Source organism: Copidosoma floridanum, unplaced genomic scaffold (genome assembly GCF_036245765.1).
Source record: "Copidosoma floridanum isolate Cflo_tuat_1 unplaced genomic scaffold, Cflo_Japanese_pri ptg000025l, whole genome shotgun sequence".
In the NCBI taxonomy this organism is placed as follows: Eukaryota; Metazoa; Arthropoda; class Insecta; order Hymenoptera; family Encyrtidae; genus Copidosoma; species Copidosoma floridanum.
The window spans coordinates 6919966-6942961 of NW_028321902.1; the positions used below are offsets into that span (position 1 = coordinate 6919966).

The window sequence follows — 22996 nt, forward strand, 5'->3', positions numbered from 1 at the left end:
GCGATGGCAGACGGCACACACGCGTAAGCAAACATAATAGATACATTCACCATCGGAGCACCTCGGCATTTCGGAGTCGCGTAAACATCAAGCACGTCGATTAATAGGCAGGAAGGCAGGTGGCGTCACTCGAACCTTGCCGTCGTTGACAACTCAACTCGTTGTCGACAGTTGTCGTCCAATTACACCTGGACGATAATACCTAATTAATCAAGGTATTTTATCATTACTTTTAACTTATGGGGACACCGAACAGTTGTCTAAACGAGTTTTGAAGGACCAGGAAGAGACGTAGATCAAACGATATCAGCCTCCGCTTATCTTGCACGAACCGGAGGCCAAAAAGAGCAGCTGCTGCAACACCAACCCTGGCGCAGCACCATACTCGCGCGCGCGCAGCTTCGAAAAGCAAGGTTAGGTGCTCGTCAGTCCACCACCCTGGAGGGATTTTCTCTGTGGTGACCCCGAGGTCTTCCTCCACCTCACCGCAATATTATTCATCAAAACAAAGTCATCGTCAACGGTTTCGGGTGTGTTGGTTGATCACAGTGCGCGCAGATGTGAGGCCAGAGTTGTGTTAACAGACATTCTTTTGGGTATATGCAGGGAATAACGTACCCGAGGAGGTGCTGATTGTTCAAGCGTGAGATCGGTATTACGTATACACGGTGTGCGTGTCGTGTAGCCAGCGGTGCTCGATGCCCGAGACGACGCGACGACAGCTCGCCAGGGATAATAATGCTGACGATGCCCGGCTAGCCCGCTGTCGTCGTCAACAACGAAACGGCAGCAGAAGCAGCTCCGGCAACTGCTGACCACACGCATCATCCTCTTCCTCGGCAACTGGAATGTAATGGCATAGTTACACCGGAGTGTGTGGTGTTTTATTTCTTGGCGTGCGTTTCGATTTGGTGTGAGCCAAAACGCGCGGAAAAGGAGAAGAAGAAGAAGAAGAGCTGCAGCTGCTGCGAGATCATCAACAGGAGCCTTGAATGAAACTCAAAAAGCGCAAAAGCCTCTGCGCCCAGTGCGTCAACATGCCAGCCAAGGTATCCAAGAAGGTCGTTGGCATGATCATACGCAGCCGAAAGTCCATCATGAAGGATGGAGTCATCACGGTTAGTCGCCTTTTATTTTTCTCGTTGATCTACGATACACAACTCTATCTTTCTATCTATCTGTCTGTCTGCTACCTATCCGTCTGTTTCCCCCTTCTTCTTGGCTTGACCTGTTTATCGTCTTCCTTCTTCTTGCATATTCTCTCTCTTTACATTATCTCGTTCTCTATCTTTATCTAGGCTTAATTGGATGTACTCAGCCAACCCTCTGCAAAAGACACTTTTATTACGTTTGACCATATTAACGTACTCTTTGTTTTGCTCAATTAGGCAGGTGGGTGGAACTTGTTGCTTGTAACTTCCTTTGTTTAAGCAAGGGTCAAGTCTTGAATAGTGTGTTGCTCTCTTGCAGCATATTAACTTACGAGTAATAGCTATTAAGCAAGTTATTAGAGCAGGGATCAACGTACTATTGGTCGATTTTTTCTAAATCTTTATTGACTATAATACGTGCATAAATCATTTAGGATGATATTATGTAGCTTGTAGCAATGACACAGTCAAGTGCTATGAAACGAAAAAATTTTGTTGTCTGTAATTCGTTCATTTGTACATATTATCGAAATTGCCTTTTATCTTGGACGTTTCTCTCCTTAGCAAATTTATAAAAAAAGAACATATATCAGTTTAACTCATTGAAATGGGTAATTCCCCAACCATACTTTCAATCACAAAAAGCTAGAGGAACATCAAAGTATAAGAGAAAAATCTTGATGCTTACAAAGAAGCATACTTGGAAAAAAAAAAACCAAACAAACATGTAATGCAGCATTGTGGAAAGATTAATCTGATGAACATTTAATCACTGCGAATTATCAAGGCAGGAAAAATCGATTAATTCCAATTGAATTCTTTTTTTTTTTATAATCTATTAACTGTTGTTAAATCACATTGTTTTATCAACGTGTATGATTAAGAAATACATTTACAAAAAAATTCGTACTATAAATGATGACCGTTGAAACCTCGGTATGAAAATTAAAATTATTTAAAAGATAAAAAAACAACAATCTCAATTTTAAACAATCGACAGGACCTGGCTCACAATTTAATTTTTTGTTTTCCAACATTTTTAACGCGATAAGAAGAGCGCCAACGTCATTTCGGAATGAAGTCCCCTCATCGCTGGCAACTGAATTGCTTCTTCTTTTATCTGTCGTGTCGTTATTTTTTGTGGACGTACTTAATCTCAGTTTATACAGAGAATCGTCGCTGAGTTTATTTCTTATACAATCGCGCACGCAGATCGGCAGGACACACGTGCTTATCGATGAATATTTCATTCCTTCATAATGGATTCAGCGTCCTCAGGATTTTTTCTTTGACAATAATAAAACAAAAAAAAAAAAAGAAAAGAAAAAGAGGAAATTAACAGATTGAAATACATTTTTTGCTAAAAATGTAGCTCAGACTCAAAAAGCTGTGTTTCAACAGTGCTTGTATAACACAGTACTCAATAAATTTTTTCCCAACAAAAGTAACGTATTTACAATTAAAAAGAAAGAAAAATTTAGGCAAAACAAAGGTTAATGTCTCATACGTAAAAAAATATTATTCTATAGTGTATTGCAAACAGTGACGAATAAAAAATTTTGTTTAGCAAGAACAATGCACTTTAAAAAAATAATTTTTGTCAGTGTTTACAAATCCGTAAAATAACCGTGCCCAAGTCTGCAAATAATCTTACACGTTCAAAACAAAGCCAAACATAAGCTTGAAAAAAAAAAAAAAAATTGATTCAAGTATGCACGTACAAGTACCTCGCGTATTATTCGAGTAACGCACGAAACGTCGCATACGTTTCTCATATCACAAGCGTGCATATTATGAATCATTAAAAAAGAGGCACGTCACCCTCTCCTCCTCCCAAAGTGTATGTACATGCATTACAGATTACAGATTGTCGTTACGTTTTTGCGGATACTTATGCCGGTGTACGGGTGTTGCCAAAAGTTCGAGTAACCCACTTTCGGCCCCCCCCCCCTTTTTTTTTATCTCTCTCCGCACTTCTATTACAGGTACTTATAGGATGGTCGAGCGTTTGAAAAAAAACCATGCGTGTGCTCTCGGTGACCCTCGCATCGCCCGCATCGTTCTATTTTTTTTTTTTTTTTTTTTTTTTTCATTTTCTGTTAGTTACAAATATACGCGAGTATAAATAGGTATATCTTCTAATTCCCTTTATTTTCAAGTGACGTGTAAAACCCATATTACACGTATTTACAAACGGCGTATACATATGTACGGATAAACGTGGCGACGAGAGATAAGACCGATTTCCTTGTAGCTGCTCGCCTTCGCCTTGAATGAATTTTCACGTGGATATTACATCAAGGCAAACAAGCTGCTTGTTTTCTCCTCGTTTTGGCTTTTGTTGTAATTCGCCTCGTCTTCCATATTCTGGATTCTGGTGTGTGTGTCTCGAGGAGACATTTTTTTAGATGAAACTTTTTTTTTTTTTTTTACATGTAGCTACATGTATTCGTGTTTCTCTCCGCGTACCTATATACACTTATTAAATTGACCAAATGTGTATACATAGCTACAACGCGCAAAGTGTGATTGTTCAAGGCCCGAGAGAGTGTGAACCTTGATGAGAATCGTTTGTCCTTTGTTAGTTTTTTTTTTTTTTCCACGATTTCTCTCGTTTTGCTTGGGTCACCCGATCCGTAATCATTTTTAGATTCGCTTTCTTATTTTACGCTATATACATATGCTATAGTAATGCTAATTTTTTGTACACGCCATCGCGTGTTAATTGTGTTACAGGATGTTTCAGGTCCCCATACAGCGTATTTTCATTAATTATTTTCGTTAAATAATTGATCATGTGCATGTAACTTATGGATCGAAACGCTCATAAATTATTGATGAGAGATACCACATGTGTTTTTTTTAAAAAAGCTTAGAAATATATTTTTGGTGACTCGCTTGGGTTAACAGCGTATTTTGCATGGATTCAAAGATTACAATATATTATCATAGTTTCGGTTTCTCAATGTCTTCCTACTACTTACTCATTTTAATCAAGTAACGATTCATCACAGATAAGATGAAAAAAAAAAAAAACTTGAAAATTGAATGAAACTTATGTACGTAGGCGTCGCAATGTTTTCGAATGTTGTACGTAATGTGTCCCTGAGCTAAGTACGGTCGTGTATATAATAACATCCAGTTACATCGATGGCACTGACATTCATGCCCGCGTGCACTGTGTAATTACAAACCACAGCTATCCGATCAATTTTATGACACGCGTGCACGCCATACGTGAACATAATATATATATACGTACATCGCTTACTGCTTTCACGCGCAAGTAAATATTAATACACACATATACACGGCGTAATGAACGTCTTGAGGCATTATCGGGTGACTGGCCTGTCTATCATGTACAAACTGTGTATATTATTATCTAATTACTTATACGCGATAACGCTTTGTTTCTGATTGTTTCTAACGTCGATTCTGATCCATTTTGCTCACAAATTTATAGTTTTTGGGAAACCTAAACAATTTTTTTTTTTTTTTTCATCACATAAACAATAATTTTTCTCTTACCCTTTAACTGCAGCTTTGTTTTTGTTGTACCGTAGGTTACAGAGGACGCGCAACTAAAACCCTGTATAAAAGTTCACCGCTGCGGGTCTTTAATTTATCCGAGGATGGGGGGGAAGGGGGAAGAAAAAAAAACTGTATTTCCAGAGGACACGAAAAGTACACGAGCAAAAGTAATAATTCAAAAAACACGCCTATACACACACCTCCGCGCGCGGGCGTAAATCGTTTAGGTATTGTACCTATACAATTGTATAAATTATTTAAAGAAACATGGCTTGCATCAATTTTAATCCTAAATTTTTTTTTTTTTTAAATTATGCATGCAAACTCTCGAGTGCAATGCATATATATATACACCTATACCCCCGAGCGTTTTAATCCAGACCTGAATTCCGAAAATGATTCTCGTCTCTTCCAGAAATACATTTTTCGTTTCTCATCATCGCTATGTAAGCGGCGTCAACGAAATGAATAATGTACCCTTTTTTTCGCTTCAAAAAAATATATATTAAAAAATTACACGACTCACGTGCAACTATGAATGTATTTGACACATCCAACTCATCCTTCAAACAAATCGAAGATAAAGGAAGAAGAAAAATCAGCGTGTATAATACCCACGCAACAACATAAACAACATATTGTTAGGGCGGGAAAGAGGATCAATCCGTGAAATGACGATGCGACTCCTTTTGATGTGTTTTTTGATTAGTCGCGTATACACGAGTAGGCCTGTGTATAGCTATAAATTATTCCTTTGTGCATCGCTGTATAGCAAGCTGTTTCAAGGAAAAAAGAAAAAAAACTGTCATACCCGTACATAATAAATATAAGGTCCGCCTGCCTCTGTACGTATCGTTACAATATCAGGTATGGGTTTGTGTGTGTGACATAAGACCGCGGACCTGCACCTTGTAATGTATGATAAGTCGTATTTATCGTTGCCGCACTGGGAATAAGCACGTGTATTTTTTTTTTTCGAGCGCGCGCGTCCCTCCTCTTTCTCGCACGCAAATACAACCGGAAATTAAAGTAACGAACGACCCTCCGGAGCCCCATTTTTTTGCATCATTTCATGACTTTTTTTTTTTTTTTTTTTCCCTTCGAGACGACACGTACTTATACACACAAATATCATTCAAACGCTCCCGAAATTCCAACATCCGCATTTCGGTGTATCTCTCTCTCTCATCATCATACGAGATATTATATATAGATAAGTAGCGCGCGTGTACTAGCGCGGGATCAAATCAACAAAAGCTACATAAATCCATCGCAGTGCGCCAAAAACCGTGGGTATATGTGCACAAACCGCCCCCGCCCCCCCACACACACCCTCGTTGATCCTCCATTGTATGTATACTTTGGCTCCCTGCGGTATAAGTACATCCCTTTCTAAACGGCACATGCGCGACTCCTCTTTTATTTTTTATTTTTTACTTTTGTTTTCCTCGCATAAATAAGCTGCACTTTGATCAAGCATCAGAACGGATTAATCTGAAAACAAATTATGTGGGTCAACCAAAACGAGAGATGGAAACATATACGAGATTGGTGGCTGTATATCAGTCGTCAGCGATCACCAATAGGTATATATAGGGTCTCTGGACTCTAGGCGCGTTAATGACATATAATGACAGTATCCAATGATGTAGAAAAAAGAAAAAAAAAAAAAAAAAAGGTTGCTCGGAGTCAAGCGCACACACACACACGCACATGGTATGTACATAGAGTGATGCTGTTGCGTCAATTAAGGTCAGTCTACCCACCTAATATTGTATATACTATACGCACGTGCGCGCGCGAACATCAGAGATGAATGAGCTTACGGCGCGCGCGCGCGCGCTTGCGATAACACCGCATGCAAAGCTCATGGGGAGGATGAGGGGTGGTGGATGAAAAAAATTGCAAGATTTCATGAATGTATACCTATATAAGTACGGGGGGGGCGGGGGGGGGGGACACAAACAGAGAAGGGATGAAAAAGAAGAAGAGAGCCCCATCAGCCGTGACATTGATGCCCCTCCTCCTCCTCCAGATCCGGTGTCCCAGATGATGAGAGGAGGGTGTATTTATATTTGTGTGTATCGTGTGCCCTTTTTTTTTTTTTTTTTTCTTTCACTCTCGCAACACACACACACACACACACATACATCGGCAAAAAGAGAGATAGAGCTCGCGCTTGCGCTCCCTTCCTCCCCAAGAGAGTGTGCGCGCGGAGAGCCTCCTCCTCGTAGAAAAGAAAGAGAGAGAGAGAGGCTGGATATAGGTAGAGAGGAAGGAGCTGGTGCACCAGTCAGTCAGTCGGTCGGTGGCGGTCTGTCCGCGCGCGCGCTCCCTCGCCACGGAACACACACACACATACCCGCGGCCACCCTTGTGTGTGGGTTATACATCTGCTCTACAGTCGTCCACCCCCCAGAGCGCGTGGATTATTGATCTCGGAGGGGGTGAGAGGAAGAAACAAAAAAATATATAAGATAAGAAAGAGAGAAATATAAAAAAGAAGAAGGTCCCCAAGTATACGTAGATCCTCGTGTGTGTGGAGGATGCTGCTATATATACACCCACATATATCATACAGAGGAGTGTGCAAACTTTGAGGGGCTAATTGGTATAAACGTATATAGAGGGGGATGATGCTGCTGCAGCGAGAGAACTGAACAGCTGCTGGACCATCGGGCCGCTATATATGTAATACATACACACGCGGAGGAGGAGGAGGAGGAGGAGCACGCTTGTTGGTCCAACAATAACAGTGCAGTGCAGAGGCATTAGTTTGGCCTAAAAAGCTCTCGAGCCCCCTTTCCCCCCCTGTTGTTGTCGGGCATCGATTAGCTCTGCGTCCAGGAGACACCCCGGCTGCTGGCTCGCTCGATAAATCGCCCCGTCGCCTCTGTTGGGCCATCGCGATGTACCCACGCCACCGCTGTCCTGGTTACCGTTCTTCTCCTTCTTCCCTCAACCCCGAGGTAGTGATCGCAACGACGGCGAGAGATGCGCGCTGAGGCTCGTTGTCCAATCAGCTGATACATCCACACCAATGGGTCCCCCGATCGGCACTCGTGGGTCCCATCGTCACCGGTAAAAGGGAGGCCCTTCAACCACCCCCGTCCACGCAACTATAAAGGATCTGTCCTTACAGCGTGCGCCATCGTCATCGCATACTCTTGGTGTATTAACAAGAAAACACGCGCGCCTTGTCGGTAAGGGATGTGATGGAGCGGTTCAAGCGGAGACTCGCCTGAGCGGGCTATGACGCCCGGGGCGACCAGCCTCGACTCGGAGGTCCTGGACTCCTGCTCCGAGCAACAACGCCAGAGCAATGACCCCGCGAAGGACGATACGACCACCACAACGGCGGCCGCTGCGGCTGTCGGGGCCACGGCTGTGCCGATACCCCCCGATCAGACCCTCGCCCACCGATGCTACCAACACCTCAAGGTCAGCTGTTTACCCCCCTATACATACAAACGCAACGGTTTATATATGTTCCTATACCTTCCCGTCTTGTTAGCTCTCCATGGGGGGGAGCGCGATATTATATTTATTCCCATTGTTAAGAAAAACACCCGCATAAGTTTACATCATATATATGGAGCTTGCACGTGGCTGGCTTGGAACTTGGTTTATTTGTTGAGGTGTACCTACGTGTGCGTTCGTACAATATAATATAGTTCAAGTTTGTCAGTCAGATATATCCGATGAACGAGGCGTGTGTGTATACCCTCCTGGATGTCAATACTGCCCCGCGGGATATAATAGGAGGGGAATGTGTGTCAGTGTCGCGGCGGCGAGGGGGAGAGATTTTATAATAATTGGCGGGCACGGCTGTCAAGTGCCTCTCTTCCTCTCGCGCGTGTGTGCGTATCCGCTTGAAAGCGCCTTAGCTGAGCTTTAGTCGCTTTTCTCCTTTTTTTTTTGTTTTTTTTTTTTTGTTTTTTTTGTTTCTCCTCCTCCTTATATGTGCTCTTCTTGCTTGCGAGTGTGCACCAATTTTCCTCGGAGGGAGAGATCGATAAATCACCAAAGCAAACACCAATGACTTGGGTCTATAACTTTTTTTTTTCTCTTTTCGAGTGGCGCTTCGTGCTTTTGACAAACAATGGTTTTCGATCGGTGTATATATAGGTCGGTTTTCCCCTCTACGTTTTGCTGTGCTGTGGAGGAGGTTGCAAGTGTGGAAAGTATGTAATTGTGTGCATTTTCAAAAAAAAAAAAAACATTGAAAATTCAGAGTGCCCGTGAGTATAGCGATTCTGGTGTGAACCAGTTACGTCCGACCAGGCGGTCCGATCGCATATACTTTCGCATCACTTGGATAAGTTACTCATTTTTTACTGTACCATCGGGGAGGTTTATACCGTGATATTTTTGTTTTCCCTGTGTATATTATACTTTGATACACTTCTTTTATCACTAAAAACAACACTTGTGCAAAATTTTACTGGGCCAACCTTAGTAGTTTTCGAGAAATTGAATCAAAAAGGTGTTTGGAGGTACATAGAGACTCTTGTTATGTAGAGAGATCGTTATAGTTGCCAAAAACGAGTTTTTCCTTCAAACTTGGTTAATTTTCTAAATAACTGACCATAAAATTCAAACCCAACATCAGCTCAAAGGTTATGCACAATATCATTTGTATGTACATCTAAACACTGCATAGTGTTTTATAGGTCCAAAACAAAATCTATATTCATTTTCGCGATTGTAATGTTTTTTTTTTTTATAATCTTCATGTGCGTACATCGGACTAAATACTAATTCAGAATTTTCTGAATACGACAAAAAATTGGTATTAAATGTGTACGAATCAAAAACTTGCCTTTGAGGTTTGCAGTATTGCTTGAACCCATGAAACTCATGTATCCGCGAATTTATTATTGTTAACAACCACAGGGTTCCAACGCACGAACAAGATGTATAATAATACGCCGCGGGTGGCGCGCTGTAGACACCGAATGATCGGTAAGGGTCACGCGCCGACTTTTAATTCCTCGCGAGCCATTAACATTCATCTTACCTCTCCTATATACCCTCGGGTCGCGCCTACGAGCGAATAAATGAAATCATCACACAATTTCCGCGCTACGTCGATAAACAAATAACCTTACGCTTCTCTCTCCCACCATATGTCCTTTCGTCATTGCCACATCATATTAACGCCGCGACAGAGTATACACGCAATACTCTCTCATCGATTTTGCCCGCGTGGCACAATAGTCAAAGGGCGTACTTATACGTGGCGACGGAAAAAAAATAAAATTAAACATTGCGAGCGCTACGTGTGTTTCACTCAACTTTTTCCCCCTCTCTCGCACATTTTGGCCGCGGTTGCAAAAAGTTGTACGGATTGCGTACGTGTATTTCGACGAGTTTTTCAAGACGCGATGCCCAATTAATTTATGTATTATACGGGAGCCGCGCGGCATATCTCTCTGCTTATAGGGCTTCTATAAAAAGACGCGTGTGGCTGCGGGTTACACATGGGCGAGGGTCTATAATTAACGCGCTCGCGCGGATGATTTTTTTTTTTTCTTTTTCCTTCTCCCCCCACGTATACACTGGTGCTGATGCTGGACAAACAAACTTTCAGCGCGTGTGAAACATACAAGTACACGAGGCCCCATCAGCGCGCGAACAAACGAGACTTTTGCAAGCGTTCCTTTTTTTTTTTTTTTTCCCTCACCACGAACAATCGTATATACACCTATGGAATAACGCGACCTCATTTCGAGATCTTGAAATCGGCGAGATGTGCCCATAATAACCGAGAAGGACGGTAAATCATGTAAGTGACCTTGTAACAGAGACGCACCGCGGGCATAAATATTTCTCGAGTACGGCTAGGCGATACACCTATTTAGCGTTGAAAAATTGATGAGACGCGTCGTACGAGTGTATAATATATAATATGGGAGAGAGTGGAAGAGGAGTAAATATTCATTGGGCCCAAATAGATGTGTGTCGGAGAGGAGGCAGGGATGAATATTTCACCTCGATTCTTTGGCAATCGGATTCTTCGACCAAACATGCAGAGACATAATTCTGTAAATTTATGTAACGGTCATAGCGTGTACCTGTATAATACGTGTGTGTGTGTGTAAAGAGATAACGATGAAATTAATTTCAGACATCCGGGGTGGGCGAGGCGTCGGTGTGGCACGCGCTGGTGGTCATATTCCTGGAGTTTTTCGCGTGGGGCTTGCTGACGATGCCGGTGATATCGGTGCTGAACGACACGTTCCCCGACCACACGTTCCTCATGAACGGCCTGATAATGGGCATCAAGGGTATACTGTCGTTCCTGTCGGCGCCCCTCATAGGCGCCCTGTCCGACGTCTGGGGCCGCAAATTTTTCCTCCTCATCACCGTGGCCTTCACCTGCGCCCCCATACCCCTCATGAGCATCAACACCTGGTGGTTCTTCGCCATGATATCCATCAGCGGACTGTTTGCCTGCACCTTCTCCGTCGTCTTTGCCTACGTCGCCGACATCACCGAGGAGAGCCAGAGGTCCAAGGCTTACGGAAGGGTAAGCTTATACTTTTTTTTTTTTTCTCCTTCCTCCTTCCTTTTGGACGATTACGAACTAAAACAATGCCAATCAGAATTATTTTTTAATTAACATCTTTCAGCGATTGGCGCTGTCGTTTGTGTTTTTGAGGGAAAAATTCGTGCATCTATATCGTCATTACGTTTCAAAGTTATAACTTTTGCGAAACTTGGCGTGTGTAGCTTTCATTGCTTGTTTCTACAAGCTCGTTTAGTTTGCGAGTCATTATTTTTCAAGGGGAACAAAAGAACTTTGGAAAATTAAAATCGACCGAAAAAGTGAGAATCATCATAAAAAAAAAAAATTGACACGAAGGTACACGCGCACGCAAATAGACTTGGGCACGGTTACTTGCTGTTTACAATTTTTTTTCCAATTTTATTATTTTAGCTGTTTTATTACTATATTTGTAGTATAAGTAAGTAATGGACGAAATTTTTTCAAACTAAAACAATGAATCATAATTGGAAAGAAAAAAAGTGTCAAAGTACGTCAAATACTTTGCAACAAACTTTAATATACATTTGAAACGTAAGTATTGTACTTATGTGCCAGAAAATTTTTTGTCAATCATTGTTAGTTTTTTTTTCTTAACATTATATTTTGGGTACAGTGATGAGTAAAAAAATTTTATTCCGAAAAGAAAAAATTATTTATGTTGTCTTATGCTTTTTTTCAACTGCTTATAACATAAATGATCCTCAAGAAAAATTTTTCACAACAACAAAAACAATAAATCGCCTTTTAAAAGAAAAACAATTTATAAAACAAGTTATAAAGTACGTGACAAATACTTTGTAACAAAATTTGACCTGCGTATAAAATGTATCACGCTTGTTTGAAAAAAAAAAAAAAAAAAAAAAAAAATTATTTCCCCTCAAAAATGTATTGTGAGTATATATACACAGTGATGAATAAATAAATATTCTTTAAAAAATTTGATAAATCCTATAAACCAATCGCGCCTTTTGTAAAATACGTTTTTAAACGCGATAAGTACCAACGAAATAATCAAGGCTTACACGTTCGTCCAAAATTCCACAGGTCTCGGCGACGTTCGCCGCGAGCATGGTGATAAGCCCAGCGATGGGCGAGTTCACGAAACGCACTTACGGCGTGAACGTGGTCGTGGCCTTGGCGACGGCCATAGCCATCCTCGACGTTTTCTTCATCCTGGTCGCCGTACCGGAGAGCCTACCCGAGAAGACCCGGCCACCTGCCCCCATATCCTGGGAGCAAGCCGACCCCTTTGCCGCCCTCGTCAACGTCGGCAAGGACCACACCATCATGATGCTCTGCGTCACCGTTTTTCTCAGCTATCTACCCGAGGCCGGCCAGTACAGCTGTATATTCGTCTACCTACGCCTCGCCATGGGCTTCTCCGGTGCCATGGTCGCCGTCTTCATAGCCCTCGTGGGCATACTATCGGTCATCGCCCAGATGCTCCTCGGGCCCATCATGCGCACCCTCGGCAGTAAGCACACCATCATGCTCGGCTTGCTCTTTGAACTGCTGCAGCTCATGTGGTACGGCTTTGGCTCCCAGATCTGGTAAGTCTTGCACTGACTATTATTGTATCCTTACTATTGTTGTTGTTGTTATCCAAATACAACTTTATCGTTGCAGGATGATGTGGGCCGCCGGAGTGTTGGCCTCGATCTCGTCCATCACGTATCCGTCGATCTCGGCTTTCGTGTCGATGCAGTCCGATGCCGACAAGCAGGGCCTAGCCCAGGGTATGGTTACGGGGATCCGGGGCCTCTGCAACGGTCTCGGGCCTGCCATGTTCGGCGTCATATTTTACTTGTTTCACGTTGACCTGAACGAGCGCACGCGCATCGTGCCTCCTCCCCATCTGGGCAGGCCGGCCACTTTATTCTTCGACAAGAACAATAACACGGGAACTGCCACGCACTTCGATATCATACCCCAAGTGAGTCGCTGTGATTGATTGATTGTTGTGTTTGCCGACCCGTTGTTGTGGGCAGTTCATCGAATTTATTGGATTTTTCTCTTTGCAGCTGGTACCGGGACCTCCGTTCGTATTTGGTGCTCTACTGGTGATATGTGCCCTACTTGTGGCCGCGTTCATCTCCGATTCGGCTCCGGTGATAACGGGTCAGCTGCACCATTCGTCTACTTCCCGGAGGCCATCCGGTAAATACGCATATCAAAAATGTACGTTACAACTTACCACCATACAAACCGAGAAGGATAATCCTGGTGGTGGGTCCTTGTTACTCAGATAAAGTATCATCTAATCGTTGCTACTTTGTGTGTTTTGCTGAATCCATCAAGTTTTTAGATTTTGAATCATTGTAATTTTTTTTTTAGTGCATGCTTCTGTTTCATTCGTATCGTTCGCACGCAATGACTAACTTCTTTATCAAGATACAAGTAAAAACTAATTATCTCTCATCTTGATTACAAATCTGTGTTTGATGACGTCGCCTTAAAAGTAACATCAATCTCATTTAATGGAACGATTTATATTTTTTCGAAAATAATTTTTACTTTTGCACTGCACGTTACAATCGTTTGAGCTATTGGGCATGGTTGAAATAATTGTATTTCTGGCAGATTGAAAAAAATAAAAAAACTCTTGAATTCTTTTTTGTTTCAGGCCTGTCATTAGACGTTCACTACGAGACGGATAGGATAAGCAGTAGCAGGGGTAAGGTAGCCCTCTCGCCACTAGTCGACAATTGCAACTCGGCAGCGCTGTAACTGCCGATGTTCCAAATAGCCATCAGGCGATTTTATAATGCCGTGTCACAAAAAACGCTGCCATACGACAGCATTCACTTGCACATAAATAATTGCGAAAATAAGGATGAAAGGAGAAGAAAAAAACGCTCTCGATGCTGCTGTGTACACGTGCGTAGATTAATCGATTTTTAGAAACTCTTAAAATTTTTTTTTTACTCTCCGGAAACGTGCTGCTGCATATGTGTACTGTTACTCGGCTGGTATAGTCGTTCAACTATAAAATCGGAGCTATCTGCGCTGTCGTTGAAAAAAGGAAAAATAGAAGTGTAGAACAGTTTTATGTGGTTACGATTTAGTGATCAAAGAATCGTCGTTCAACATGCTGTGGAGTGGAAAGTAAAGGTATTGAAAAAAATATGTACATTTGTATCAAACAAACCAGAGTAGACTTATCGTGTTCAAATGCCTTGGTGTAGATAGATTTTGTGAGTCCACTTCACAACTCGCTCATTGACTATTGGAATGTATGTTTTTCTCACATTTTGTGGGACTTCCGTGTTTATTCATTTTTTTTATTACACTTCTATTTTTCTAATAAATAGCAGAACCAAGCTCTTGACCATAATGTGAAATGAGATTAATCAAATCGATAAATCTTATGTACACATTTGGTAAAGAAATGATTTTTGTTTGCAGTGAGATGAAGATATGAAAAGATTGTTCGTTATTTTAATAGATTTCTGTTATAAAAAGTATTCCAGATAAAAAGTCTTTTCATTCAATGCGAGTTGTAAGGTGAAATTCACTTTTCACTCATTGAAATGATCAGTTTAGACAATTAACTGTTGACATGTCTGTAAGACATGACGTGATATTAAAGAATAGTTGCATTATACGTTGCATAGAAAAAAATGTTCATTGTTAATGAGTGAACCATTGAAGAGTGCTATTAATTAATTTCATAAAGTGAAATATATTTGATAGGTTATTTGTTTACCACATCAAAAGCCAATCGTTTGTTCGAAAAATTTAATTTCTTAAGTAACGTGACCACGAGATTCATATGAAAAAACAAATATAAAAAAAAAAGTAAGAAAAAATAACCTGCTTTCAAAAAAAAAAAAATAATAAATAAACTAGTTATGATGAACAACTAATTGAAAAATAGACAAAAATGAATACTTGTAGAAAAATTTTATTAGTAGTAGCGCGCAATGTTGGCCGTCTTCTGGCAAAGTTCAATTTGGACAATCAGCATATGGCTATTCAGCTAAAACATCGTAACAACCATACTTAAATAAAATAAAAAAATTTATTGCCAACTTTTACGATTATAAGCATTACAAAGTATTAAAAAAAAAACGGTTCAACTTTTGTAAAACTCTAATCTGGTATAAGAAAAAAAAAATTTCGACATAGCTTTCTTTATACATTTACTACGAAAAAAAAAAAAAAAAAAAAAAAAAAAAAGTTTATGAAGACGACCAACACTGGAACAAATAAGGTCTTGCAGATAAAAAATACTTTTATGATTCGGTATAACGTAAGTACGTAAGATAAATGAAGAAAACAAACAAAACTATTTTAATATGCTTGCCAAAAGCACAAAAGAAGCGAGGCCGTCGAGGAGAATCCTAACCAGTATTGTTTTCGTTTTTTTCATTTTTCCTGGCATGCTGTATTCTTCCTCTTTTAATTATTTTCAAAGAGCTTGATTTGACTACCATTATTTTTCGCTAAAAAAAATCATGTCGATTGTGGTCGGTAGGTATCCCAGTTACATGAAACAAGACGTCTAATTTTTTTTTCTCTTAAATGAAGATTTTAGTGTATTGTATATGGTTTAAATTACAATCCATTGCAATTGTTATATGGAAATCGTTTGAATAAATATCTCAAATCTACTAAAATTAAATTAAATTTGACAAAACCAACTATAAATATCCAACGAGCTTTTAAAATGTCTTGCAACATTTTGGTGATGAATTTAAATTAATTTTTTCTATCAAATCTCTTGTAATTTTCAAAACGTTGAAACGAAGCCCTAAACAGTAAAGACTCAACGACAGCAAATCGTATTACATTTACATGGCGTCAACTCTGTGGAAAAATGTAACTATAAAATCGAATAATTTTTTTATGTATTCGCTATTCTTTTAAATTTGTTACGATTTTTCCACAGTGGTAAACATTAAATATAGTATGCGTATTCCTTTTTTTTTTAATGCGGTATACTTTTTGCTCGACAGAGGCTGTATATTTTATAAATGATTGATAGTAGAGAGAAAAAAAAGTTAATCCTTTACGAATAAATTTAAAAAGTTTAAAACAAGAGTAGTGGTAAAAAAAAGCGCGTGCATCGCATTTGTTGATATGTACGGCTGTTGATTTAGCTGAGTGTCCATTTATAGTTGATGAAGAGAGATACAAGCGTGCATCCGAGAGTGTATGTGATGATTAATAGAAAAATAAAATGAATTCACAATGTACATACATAAAATTCCACCCCGGAAAAAATATAGTACACACTGTATAGTAATGCTTACGAACTGTTGATGCATTATAATTATGAATGATCTTGTGTTCCCCTATTTTTATTGAATGAGAGAAAAATTTAGTTTCTAACTTGTGTAGTTAAAATAAATTTTTTTGATCAACACGATGATGTGAAAGTTTTTTTTTCATGTTAATTAGCTTTGTGCAAAGTTATTCGTACGATTTTATTGTATAAATCCGGCGATACATATTTGTAAATAGGTGTAGGTATGTTAAGAGCAGATCGATTTATATATATTGATTTATAAAAAAAAAAATATCACAATATCGATTACACACGCGATAGTGTTTTTTAATCAACTAAGACGTTGACTATAACACAACAAATGAAGCTATTGAGCCAATTTTTATCAAAAGAATCTACCGTCAATTTGAAAAATTTAAAGTTCTCAACTTTAAATTTTTGTCGTGTAGTCTTTCTCTCCCTTAGCTGTGGCAGCTTATTTTTTCTAAGAAAAAAAGGAAGAAAAAAATTTTAACTTCTTCGTAGATCCCAGGGCCTTTACTTTCAAACATGTCACTTCTACAAAAAACTCTCGCACGCGCTTAACTAATGCAAAAAATAATTGAATTTTTTTGAAAAATTGTATAAATTCAACCTTCAGCTCACTTTTTTCTGACCCTGCTATTTTTTTTACGAACGTGATTTTAATTTTTTTCTTTGTTAATTGTATACATTTCGATAAGTACTTCTACAATAAATTTCTCTCACGTGTCAAGAATCTAACTATTCCTACCGGCAATTTGTTTATTTTTTTGACGATTCTATCAGCTATAATAGTACGTTACAAGATGCATTGCACGAGACTTTATCTATTACACATAAAATCAATCTCGTGTCAATGACTGATTTCATGTGGAATATTTGCACCTGTCCGTGTGTAATGATTAATTTTGAGGAGTAAGCCTTACAATTTTTTAATTATAGCTTGTACCTTTTTGTATACAACTGCGCATAATAGGACTAATAATTCAGAGGTACGTCAAAGGAAAAAAAAATTAATAATTCAGATCAGGATTATTTGAGAAAAGGGAATATAAAAGTATACTTGAATTGAGAGTTGCGAGAGAATTCACGTGAAAAATGGAAAACTATGAAATCAAAATTGAAAAATTCATGGAAAAGGATCTCTGGAGGAAGCCAAAGATTGTGAAAATTGTAGAAAGATGGAGGGTCAGTTTTTCAATAATTTTTTGCTGATGAGTGTCGACCATAGACATATTTTAATGGTACCTCTACAGCGGCGACAGTGCAATTTTAAACGGTTCCGAAATTGGGGTGAATAAAAATGTTATGTATTATAAAATCGTTGTCGTTGGTGTCGATTATTTATGCGGTATTTTCTTCATAAAGTATTAACTATTGCAAATTAATGAGGTATCTGGCTTGATTTAGGATTTTTACTGAAACTATTGAACTAACTCAAGATGAAGTTTGTTAAAGTACTAAACAATTAAAGATACATATACCAAGTTTTTTAGAAGTACATTAGAAATTTCGCATGAATAATCGAGATTCGCAAAAAAAATCAAACACTTGTAAAACGAAAGAGAAAGGTTAAATAGAGAACTTTGTTGTGAGCCGTTCAGATGAGGCAATTGTAAAAAAAAAAAAAAAAAAAAAAAAAATAGAACATAAATTGTCAAGTAATTTATATTTGTATGCAATGTAATATGTGAGAAAAGTTGTATCATAAAGTAAAGTGGAACAGAGGCATAGAAATTATGATATTGAGATGCTCAACGAATCTGGAAGGTAAATGAGGATCCAACTCGTTGTTGAGTTGTATAAAATGTAAATGTGTGAATTTACGGAAGGATTAAAATAAAAAACGATTATTTTTAAGACAAATAGCGTTTTTCATGTTTTTTTATGCTGACCCCTTTATTACCTTGTGTTAAATACATGGATAGTATCATTTAATTAACTGATAGTTTTAAAAAATTTTACCATATTTTAAATGAAGAAATTTTTTATTTGACACATAAGGAATACACACCAAACTTAATACTTATTAATACAAAACTTTGTAAAAATACTTTAACTTAAATTCTACAAATTTACATACGTGCAAAAAATATAGTTGTTCTGAGGCACTCTTTTATTTAAGTATTTATAGTATAAGGAGCTGGATTTTGAGAGTATAAACTAACCGATCCACTCTGCTGCCAGCTTTCGATAGCTTTGTTTACAATAACTTCTGACGTTTCTTCTGTTATCTGTATAAAGTGAGAAAAAAAATTTTGATGAATTTCTTCCATTTTTCTAAGTGTAAGCTGCAGTAAGATTATTCTTTACTCACATTGTTAATGACTTCTAGAACTCTGTCAGCAGAGTTGCACCGTAAGATACATCGTCTAGTGGTGGTCAACATAACGATGGCCACAAATACTAAAATTCTGTAAGCTCCAACGCTAATCTTGTCCCATATTCTGTGTAGGTGAAGCACATTAGACAAAAAAATCGTAAAAAAATATGCACAATTTAATTGTGAAAAATACCTACTTAATAATCGAACAATCACTGATTGTTCCAGCAAAACAAGAATAGAACCACGATTCTAAGGGTAAGATCTGAAGACACTCGATGCTCGTTAAATGGTTGTGCAGCTCTTTATCCTCTTTCTCTAGCATAGAGCTCATGCACTCTCGCAATCTCTCAATCTCACAGCTGAACTTTTGTACCTGATCCAAAAAACCACTGAGGATCCAGTACATGTCGACCATTTTTCCCTCGATTTCGGTTTCACTGATACTCCATAGACTCTCCGCCAGTCTGCACATTGCTCTAAAAATACAAACACAAATTTTTAAAAAATGTCAAGAGAATTTTCTAGGAGATTAGGTAATCCAGTATACTCGCTTGAGCATTTGTGTCTCCAACTGCAGGGTCATGTCGATTTTAGCCCTCCTGGACCTCAAGAGCCACATCATGACAAACATTTGATGCTGCTTGGTGGTGTTGTCTGCTACTTTGGCGTTTCGTAAAGCCTCTTTCAGATCGTGATACTCCTGGGTCCTTTGTTTCATGACAAAGTCGTGGCTTTCCTCGTAAATGGGAATGATGCCGAAGAGTATTTTCCAAACCAAAGTCCTGTACATTGCTGGCACTGTGAACCTCAGACAGAATTGCTTGAGCTTTGCTTTGTCGAACGGCCGATCGCGCAGAAGCATCTCCAGGGATTTTTTCTCCTCGACACTGCGAAAACCGACCTTTTCGTAATAGGAGGATCGAAAATTCCGCTCGTCGATCATTTTAATTTATTTTATTTTTTTGGAGCTAATTGACTGATAACGATGCACTAGGTTGTTGGTTAGAAACAGTAGTGTGTGAATGTGTGATGACAGGCGAACATATTATATAAATATATACACCTACCACCAGCATCAAGGAAGAGAGAAAGAGAGGAAAGCCCGGTAACGCGCGCATAGACTTGTTTTATTTAAAAAACTTTATTAATTTTTTATCAATATACAATTAATTTAAGATAAAATGCTTTTTTCAGGAACTTTAAATACAATTTATAACATGTAACAGAATCAGTACGTATTGAAGTATGTAAATCTAATTTTCGCATGCATCTTATCGCTTATGAATTAGATAATATTTTTGTATGAAGCGTGACAAAAATTCTTCAGTCTTTACCTAACAACCGCTGTATTAAAAATTACATTTTTTTGTATACTATAAGGCATTAGCAAATATATATGTATTTAAGTATTATCTCTGTAGTATTAATTATCTGAGTAATCTTAGCGTCAAAATCGATTCAACTTGATAACATCTCATGATAAAATATAAACTTTCAGTTTTTCTCTATAGTAAAATAAATTTCTAATACTGCACATTGTCCGTTATCACTTGGCTAGAAGGCTTTAATCTATGCGATCTTCAAGATTTATCTGATTTTAAAATATCTGAAAATCATTTATTGTCTTGTTTTTAAACGTCGATGTGATTTACGTTTCATTTTCTAAATCACTCAATAAGACATTTGTTAATTATGCTGTAGATTGTAGTAATTATCCGACTAAATACTATTGCACGTAAAAGTAGTTGAAGATAATTGAAAAAAGAACTCATTTAAATTTCAACGAAACATATTTAAACTATTACCGCGGTAGCTGCATTTTTAATTTTTAGCCAATACTCAAACATTCCTCTTTTTTCAACATCACCAGTCCATACTGCACTTTTTTCACACTTTTTAAAATTATTCAACAATTGCTTGGGTAAATTAGCTTCAAAAGATTGTAAGTGTAATTTTTCTTGAAATAACTCGCTCGATACAAGAGATTGGAGTTTAATTGTCTCCAAATTTCTTGCAGTTGTATACTTTCTCTTTTTCAAAGAATCGTAATTAACAATGCTTGGATCGAAGGGTACCAAGCCAGCTGCTTTGAATCCTTCAACGATAATTTTTTTCTCCTCCAGGGAATCTAAAGTAATTTTTAAAACTAAGGGAAATTTCTCTTTCTTCAAGCTCTTGGTATTGTTTTGCATTTTCCATTGGGATACAGTTTTTTCCCAAGTCTTTTCAAATGGACGGAATAAGGCAATGTTCAAGGGCTGAATCAAATGTGAGAAATTGCGAGGGATTGCAAGTAATTCGATATTATTTTCTTTGCAAAAAATCGCAAGAGGCACAGAAACATGCAAAGCATGCTTATCTATATACATTATGATAGGGAACGTCAAGTTCTGTTTTAGTAACCAGGGATGAAAAACATTTACAATGTATTCAAAAAAAGTCCTAGTTACTATGCTGCCGGTTTCTGAAAGACCAATACCCCAATGACTGGGGCAGTTTCTGATTACCTCTTTCGGCACATAGTTTTTATACTTATACATTACCAAAGGTGGTGCTTGTGTTCCATCTGCATTGTACGTAAATAATGTTGTTATGCTGTTTGTGGTTGTACCATCAGGATTTGATTTCTTTGCATTTGGACGCAACGCAATATCCATTTCACTCAAACTGAATATTCTTGTTCCTTCAATGTTCAACAAATTTTGGTTTTTTAAATAAGTTTTCGTCTTGTAAAACCATTCCTGCAAGTGTTTTTCCGTGGAAGAATTTTGTTCAAGGGTTTTCGTTCGAATCGGCCCGATCGGTACATCTGGGTGTCTTCTGATGAAGCACTCATACCAGTGGCGACCAGGTCTACTGGCTGTAAATGGATTTTCCACTTCTAAATCTCTCACATACGTGCTCACTGCGTTAAGCAATTCCAGTTTAGATACCGGATAACCCCTTTCTGCTCTGTATTGCATCCAAGTGACGATTTCATCTTCTTGGTGATCTTCCAAAACAGTTGGTGGACCACTTGTGGCATCAGCTTTTTCAGGTAATCTGAGCTTTCTGTATAAAGTGCCCCATGGGACTCCAAACTTATCACCCGCTTGCCTAAAAGAATATCCTTCTTTTTGAACAGCTGCAATAGCTTTCTTCATGTTTTCGGTGGGGTATTGCTTTTTCTTCTTTTTTCTCTCATTTTTTTGCTTTTGAACAGAATTTTTTTTCATCACCTGCAAGTTACTGTTTTCCGCAATGATATTTCTTACGATTTTTTTTCCTTGTCAACTTCTTACGATACTTAAACTGACCTTTTCTTACTCTTATGTTGCATTACTTTCTACATTGATCTGAAAAGAATATGATAATACATCTACTATTTCTAGGTTATACTTAAGAATTTTGCAAAAATTTTAAATATTTCACTCGTACCTACTCATGTCAATGACACGAAAAAGAAGTGTAAGCTGCGTTTGAAAAATACTTAATTACCTTAAATGAATTTAATGATGCTGATATAATTTTGTATATGGATCTGCATCAACTCGGTAAAACTCGCGCAACTCTCGTGCAAAAGCGTGAAAAAGGGTTAAGGGGAAAGGGGACCTACATATATATACATATGTATAATGTGCATGCAAGTCCCACTCCCACCCCCATGGCCCCATACGGCGCTCTTTCGACAGCTTTCGAGCTACGAGCTGTGCGAAAATAATTGAGAAAGAGCCAATTGTGCAAATTTCCATTTCGCTCCTGCTCCGTTCACTGTTTTGCATCAAAAAGGAATAAGTAAATAAACATTTACTGCAATGAGTTAATGCTGTTTTTCACAATGGCCCCCCAAAATTGAAAGTGAGACGAGAGCCTCGAACGCCAATCCGTTTGAAACAACAATGTATTTCAAATAAGTATAGTATTAAAAAACCCCGAAAAATGTGATGAATCGTGGACGGAACGATTCAACTTTTATCATATATTTTAGGTACCTCTTTTAAAAAACTGTGTAAATTTTTTCAAACGCACAGAAACGCGGACTGAGACGGTCCTTTTGTCGATGATTTCAAGTTGTCGAAGAGCGCTACTGGAACACACGGCCTATACCACCCCGTAGTATCGTGAATTTGAAATTATACTCTAAAATCTTGGCTCAAGCTCGGTATAGTTAAAGCAATCGAGATGCAGTATGGGTTTCTTGT

The 22996-nt window shown here is 38.6% G+C and overlaps 3 protein-coding genes across 9 annotated transcripts; 1 reads left to right on the plus strand and 2 right to left on the minus strand.

The window, feature by feature from the left end:
• The first annotated feature begins 126 nt into the window (after nt 1-126).
• LOC106637805 (solute carrier family 71 member 1) lies at nt 127-18355 on the plus strand. Of its 5 annotated transcripts, none has more exons than XM_014350747.3 (6): nt 127-1118; nt 10816-11217; nt 12283-12788; nt 12865-13171; nt 13260-13464; nt 13862-18355. In XM_014350747.3, the coding sequence occupies exons 1-6, from the start codon at nt 993-995 to the stop codon at nt 13963-13965; spliced, it is 1650 nt and encodes a 549-aa protein (XP_014206233.1). In that variant the 5' UTR covers nt 127-992; the 3' UTR covers nt 13966-18355. The 5 variants fall into 5 exon arrangements, with proteins under 5 accessions (XP_014206233.1, XP_089451688.1, XP_014206231.1 ...); XM_089595562.1 differs by lacking the exon at nt 127-1118 and adding an exon at nt 7409-8126 and having other exon boundaries at nt 13227-13416; XM_014350745.3 differs by lacking the exon at nt 127-1118 and adding an exon at nt 7409-8126.
• A 151-nt stretch (nt 18356-18506) lies between these two features.
• Nucleotides 18507-19838, minus strand: TBC1d7 (TBC1 domain family member 7). Of its 2 annotated transcripts, XM_089595566.1 has the most exons (5): nt 19717-19838; nt 19367-19613; nt 19010-19291; nt 18807-18936; nt 18507-18723 (listed from the first exon to the last, which is right to left on the minus strand). In XM_089595566.1, the coding sequence occupies exons 2-5, from the start codon at nt 19603-19605 to the stop codon at nt 18610-18612; spliced, it is 765 nt and encodes a 254-aa protein (XP_089451692.1). In that variant the 5' UTR covers nt 19606-19613; nt 19717-19838; the 3' UTR covers nt 18507-18609. The 2 variants fall into 2 exon arrangements, with proteins under 2 accessions (XP_089451692.1, XP_014206187.2); XM_014350701.2 differs by having other exon boundaries at nt 19367-19838.
• A 215-nt stretch (nt 19839-20053) lies between these two features.
• Nucleotides 20054-22373, minus strand: LOC149373967 (uncharacterized). Of its 2 annotated transcripts, none has more exons than XM_089595565.1 (2): nt 22293-22373; nt 20054-22150 (listed from the first exon to the last, which is right to left on the minus strand). In XM_089595565.1, the coding sequence occupies exon 2, from the start codon at nt 22028-22030 to the stop codon at nt 20609-20611; it is 1422 nt and encodes a 473-aa protein (XP_089451691.1). In that variant the 5' UTR covers nt 22031-22150; nt 22293-22373; the 3' UTR covers nt 20054-20608. The 2 variants fall into 2 exon arrangements, with proteins under 2 accessions (XP_089451691.1, XP_089451690.1); XM_089595564.1 differs by having other exon boundaries at nt 22237-22373.
• Between the last annotated feature and the right edge of the window lie 623 nt (nt 22374-22996).

Coding starts and splice junctions, on each gene's coding strand:
- LOC106637805 (XM_014350745.3), top strand. CDS start 7,938: ATGACGCCCGGGGCGACCAGCCTCGACTCGGAGGTCCTGGACTCCTGC. Junction 11,218..12,282: donor GGTCCAAGGCTTACGGAAGG/GTAAGCTTATAC, acceptor AAAATTCCACAG/GTCTCGGCGACGTTCGCCGC. Junction 13,172..13,259: donor ACTTCGATATCATACCCCAA/GTGAGTCGCTGT, acceptor TTCTCTTTGCAG/CTGGTACCGGGACCTCCGTT.
- TBC1d7 (XM_014350701.2), bottom strand. CDS start 19,758: ATGATCGACGAGCGGAATTTTCGATCCTCCTATTACGAAAAGGTCGGT. Junction 18,937..19,009: donor AGTGATTGTTCGATTATTAA/GTAGGTATTTTT, acceptor TCACCTACACAG/AATATGGGACAAGATTAGCG. Junction 18,724..18,806: donor TTCTAGAAGTCATTAACAAT/GTGAGTAAAGAA, acceptor CACTTTATACAG/ATAACAGAAGAAACGTCAGA.
- LOC149373967 (XM_089595565.1), bottom strand. CDS start 22,030: ATGAAAAAAAATTCTGTTCAAAAGCAAAAAAATGAGAGAAAAAAGAAG.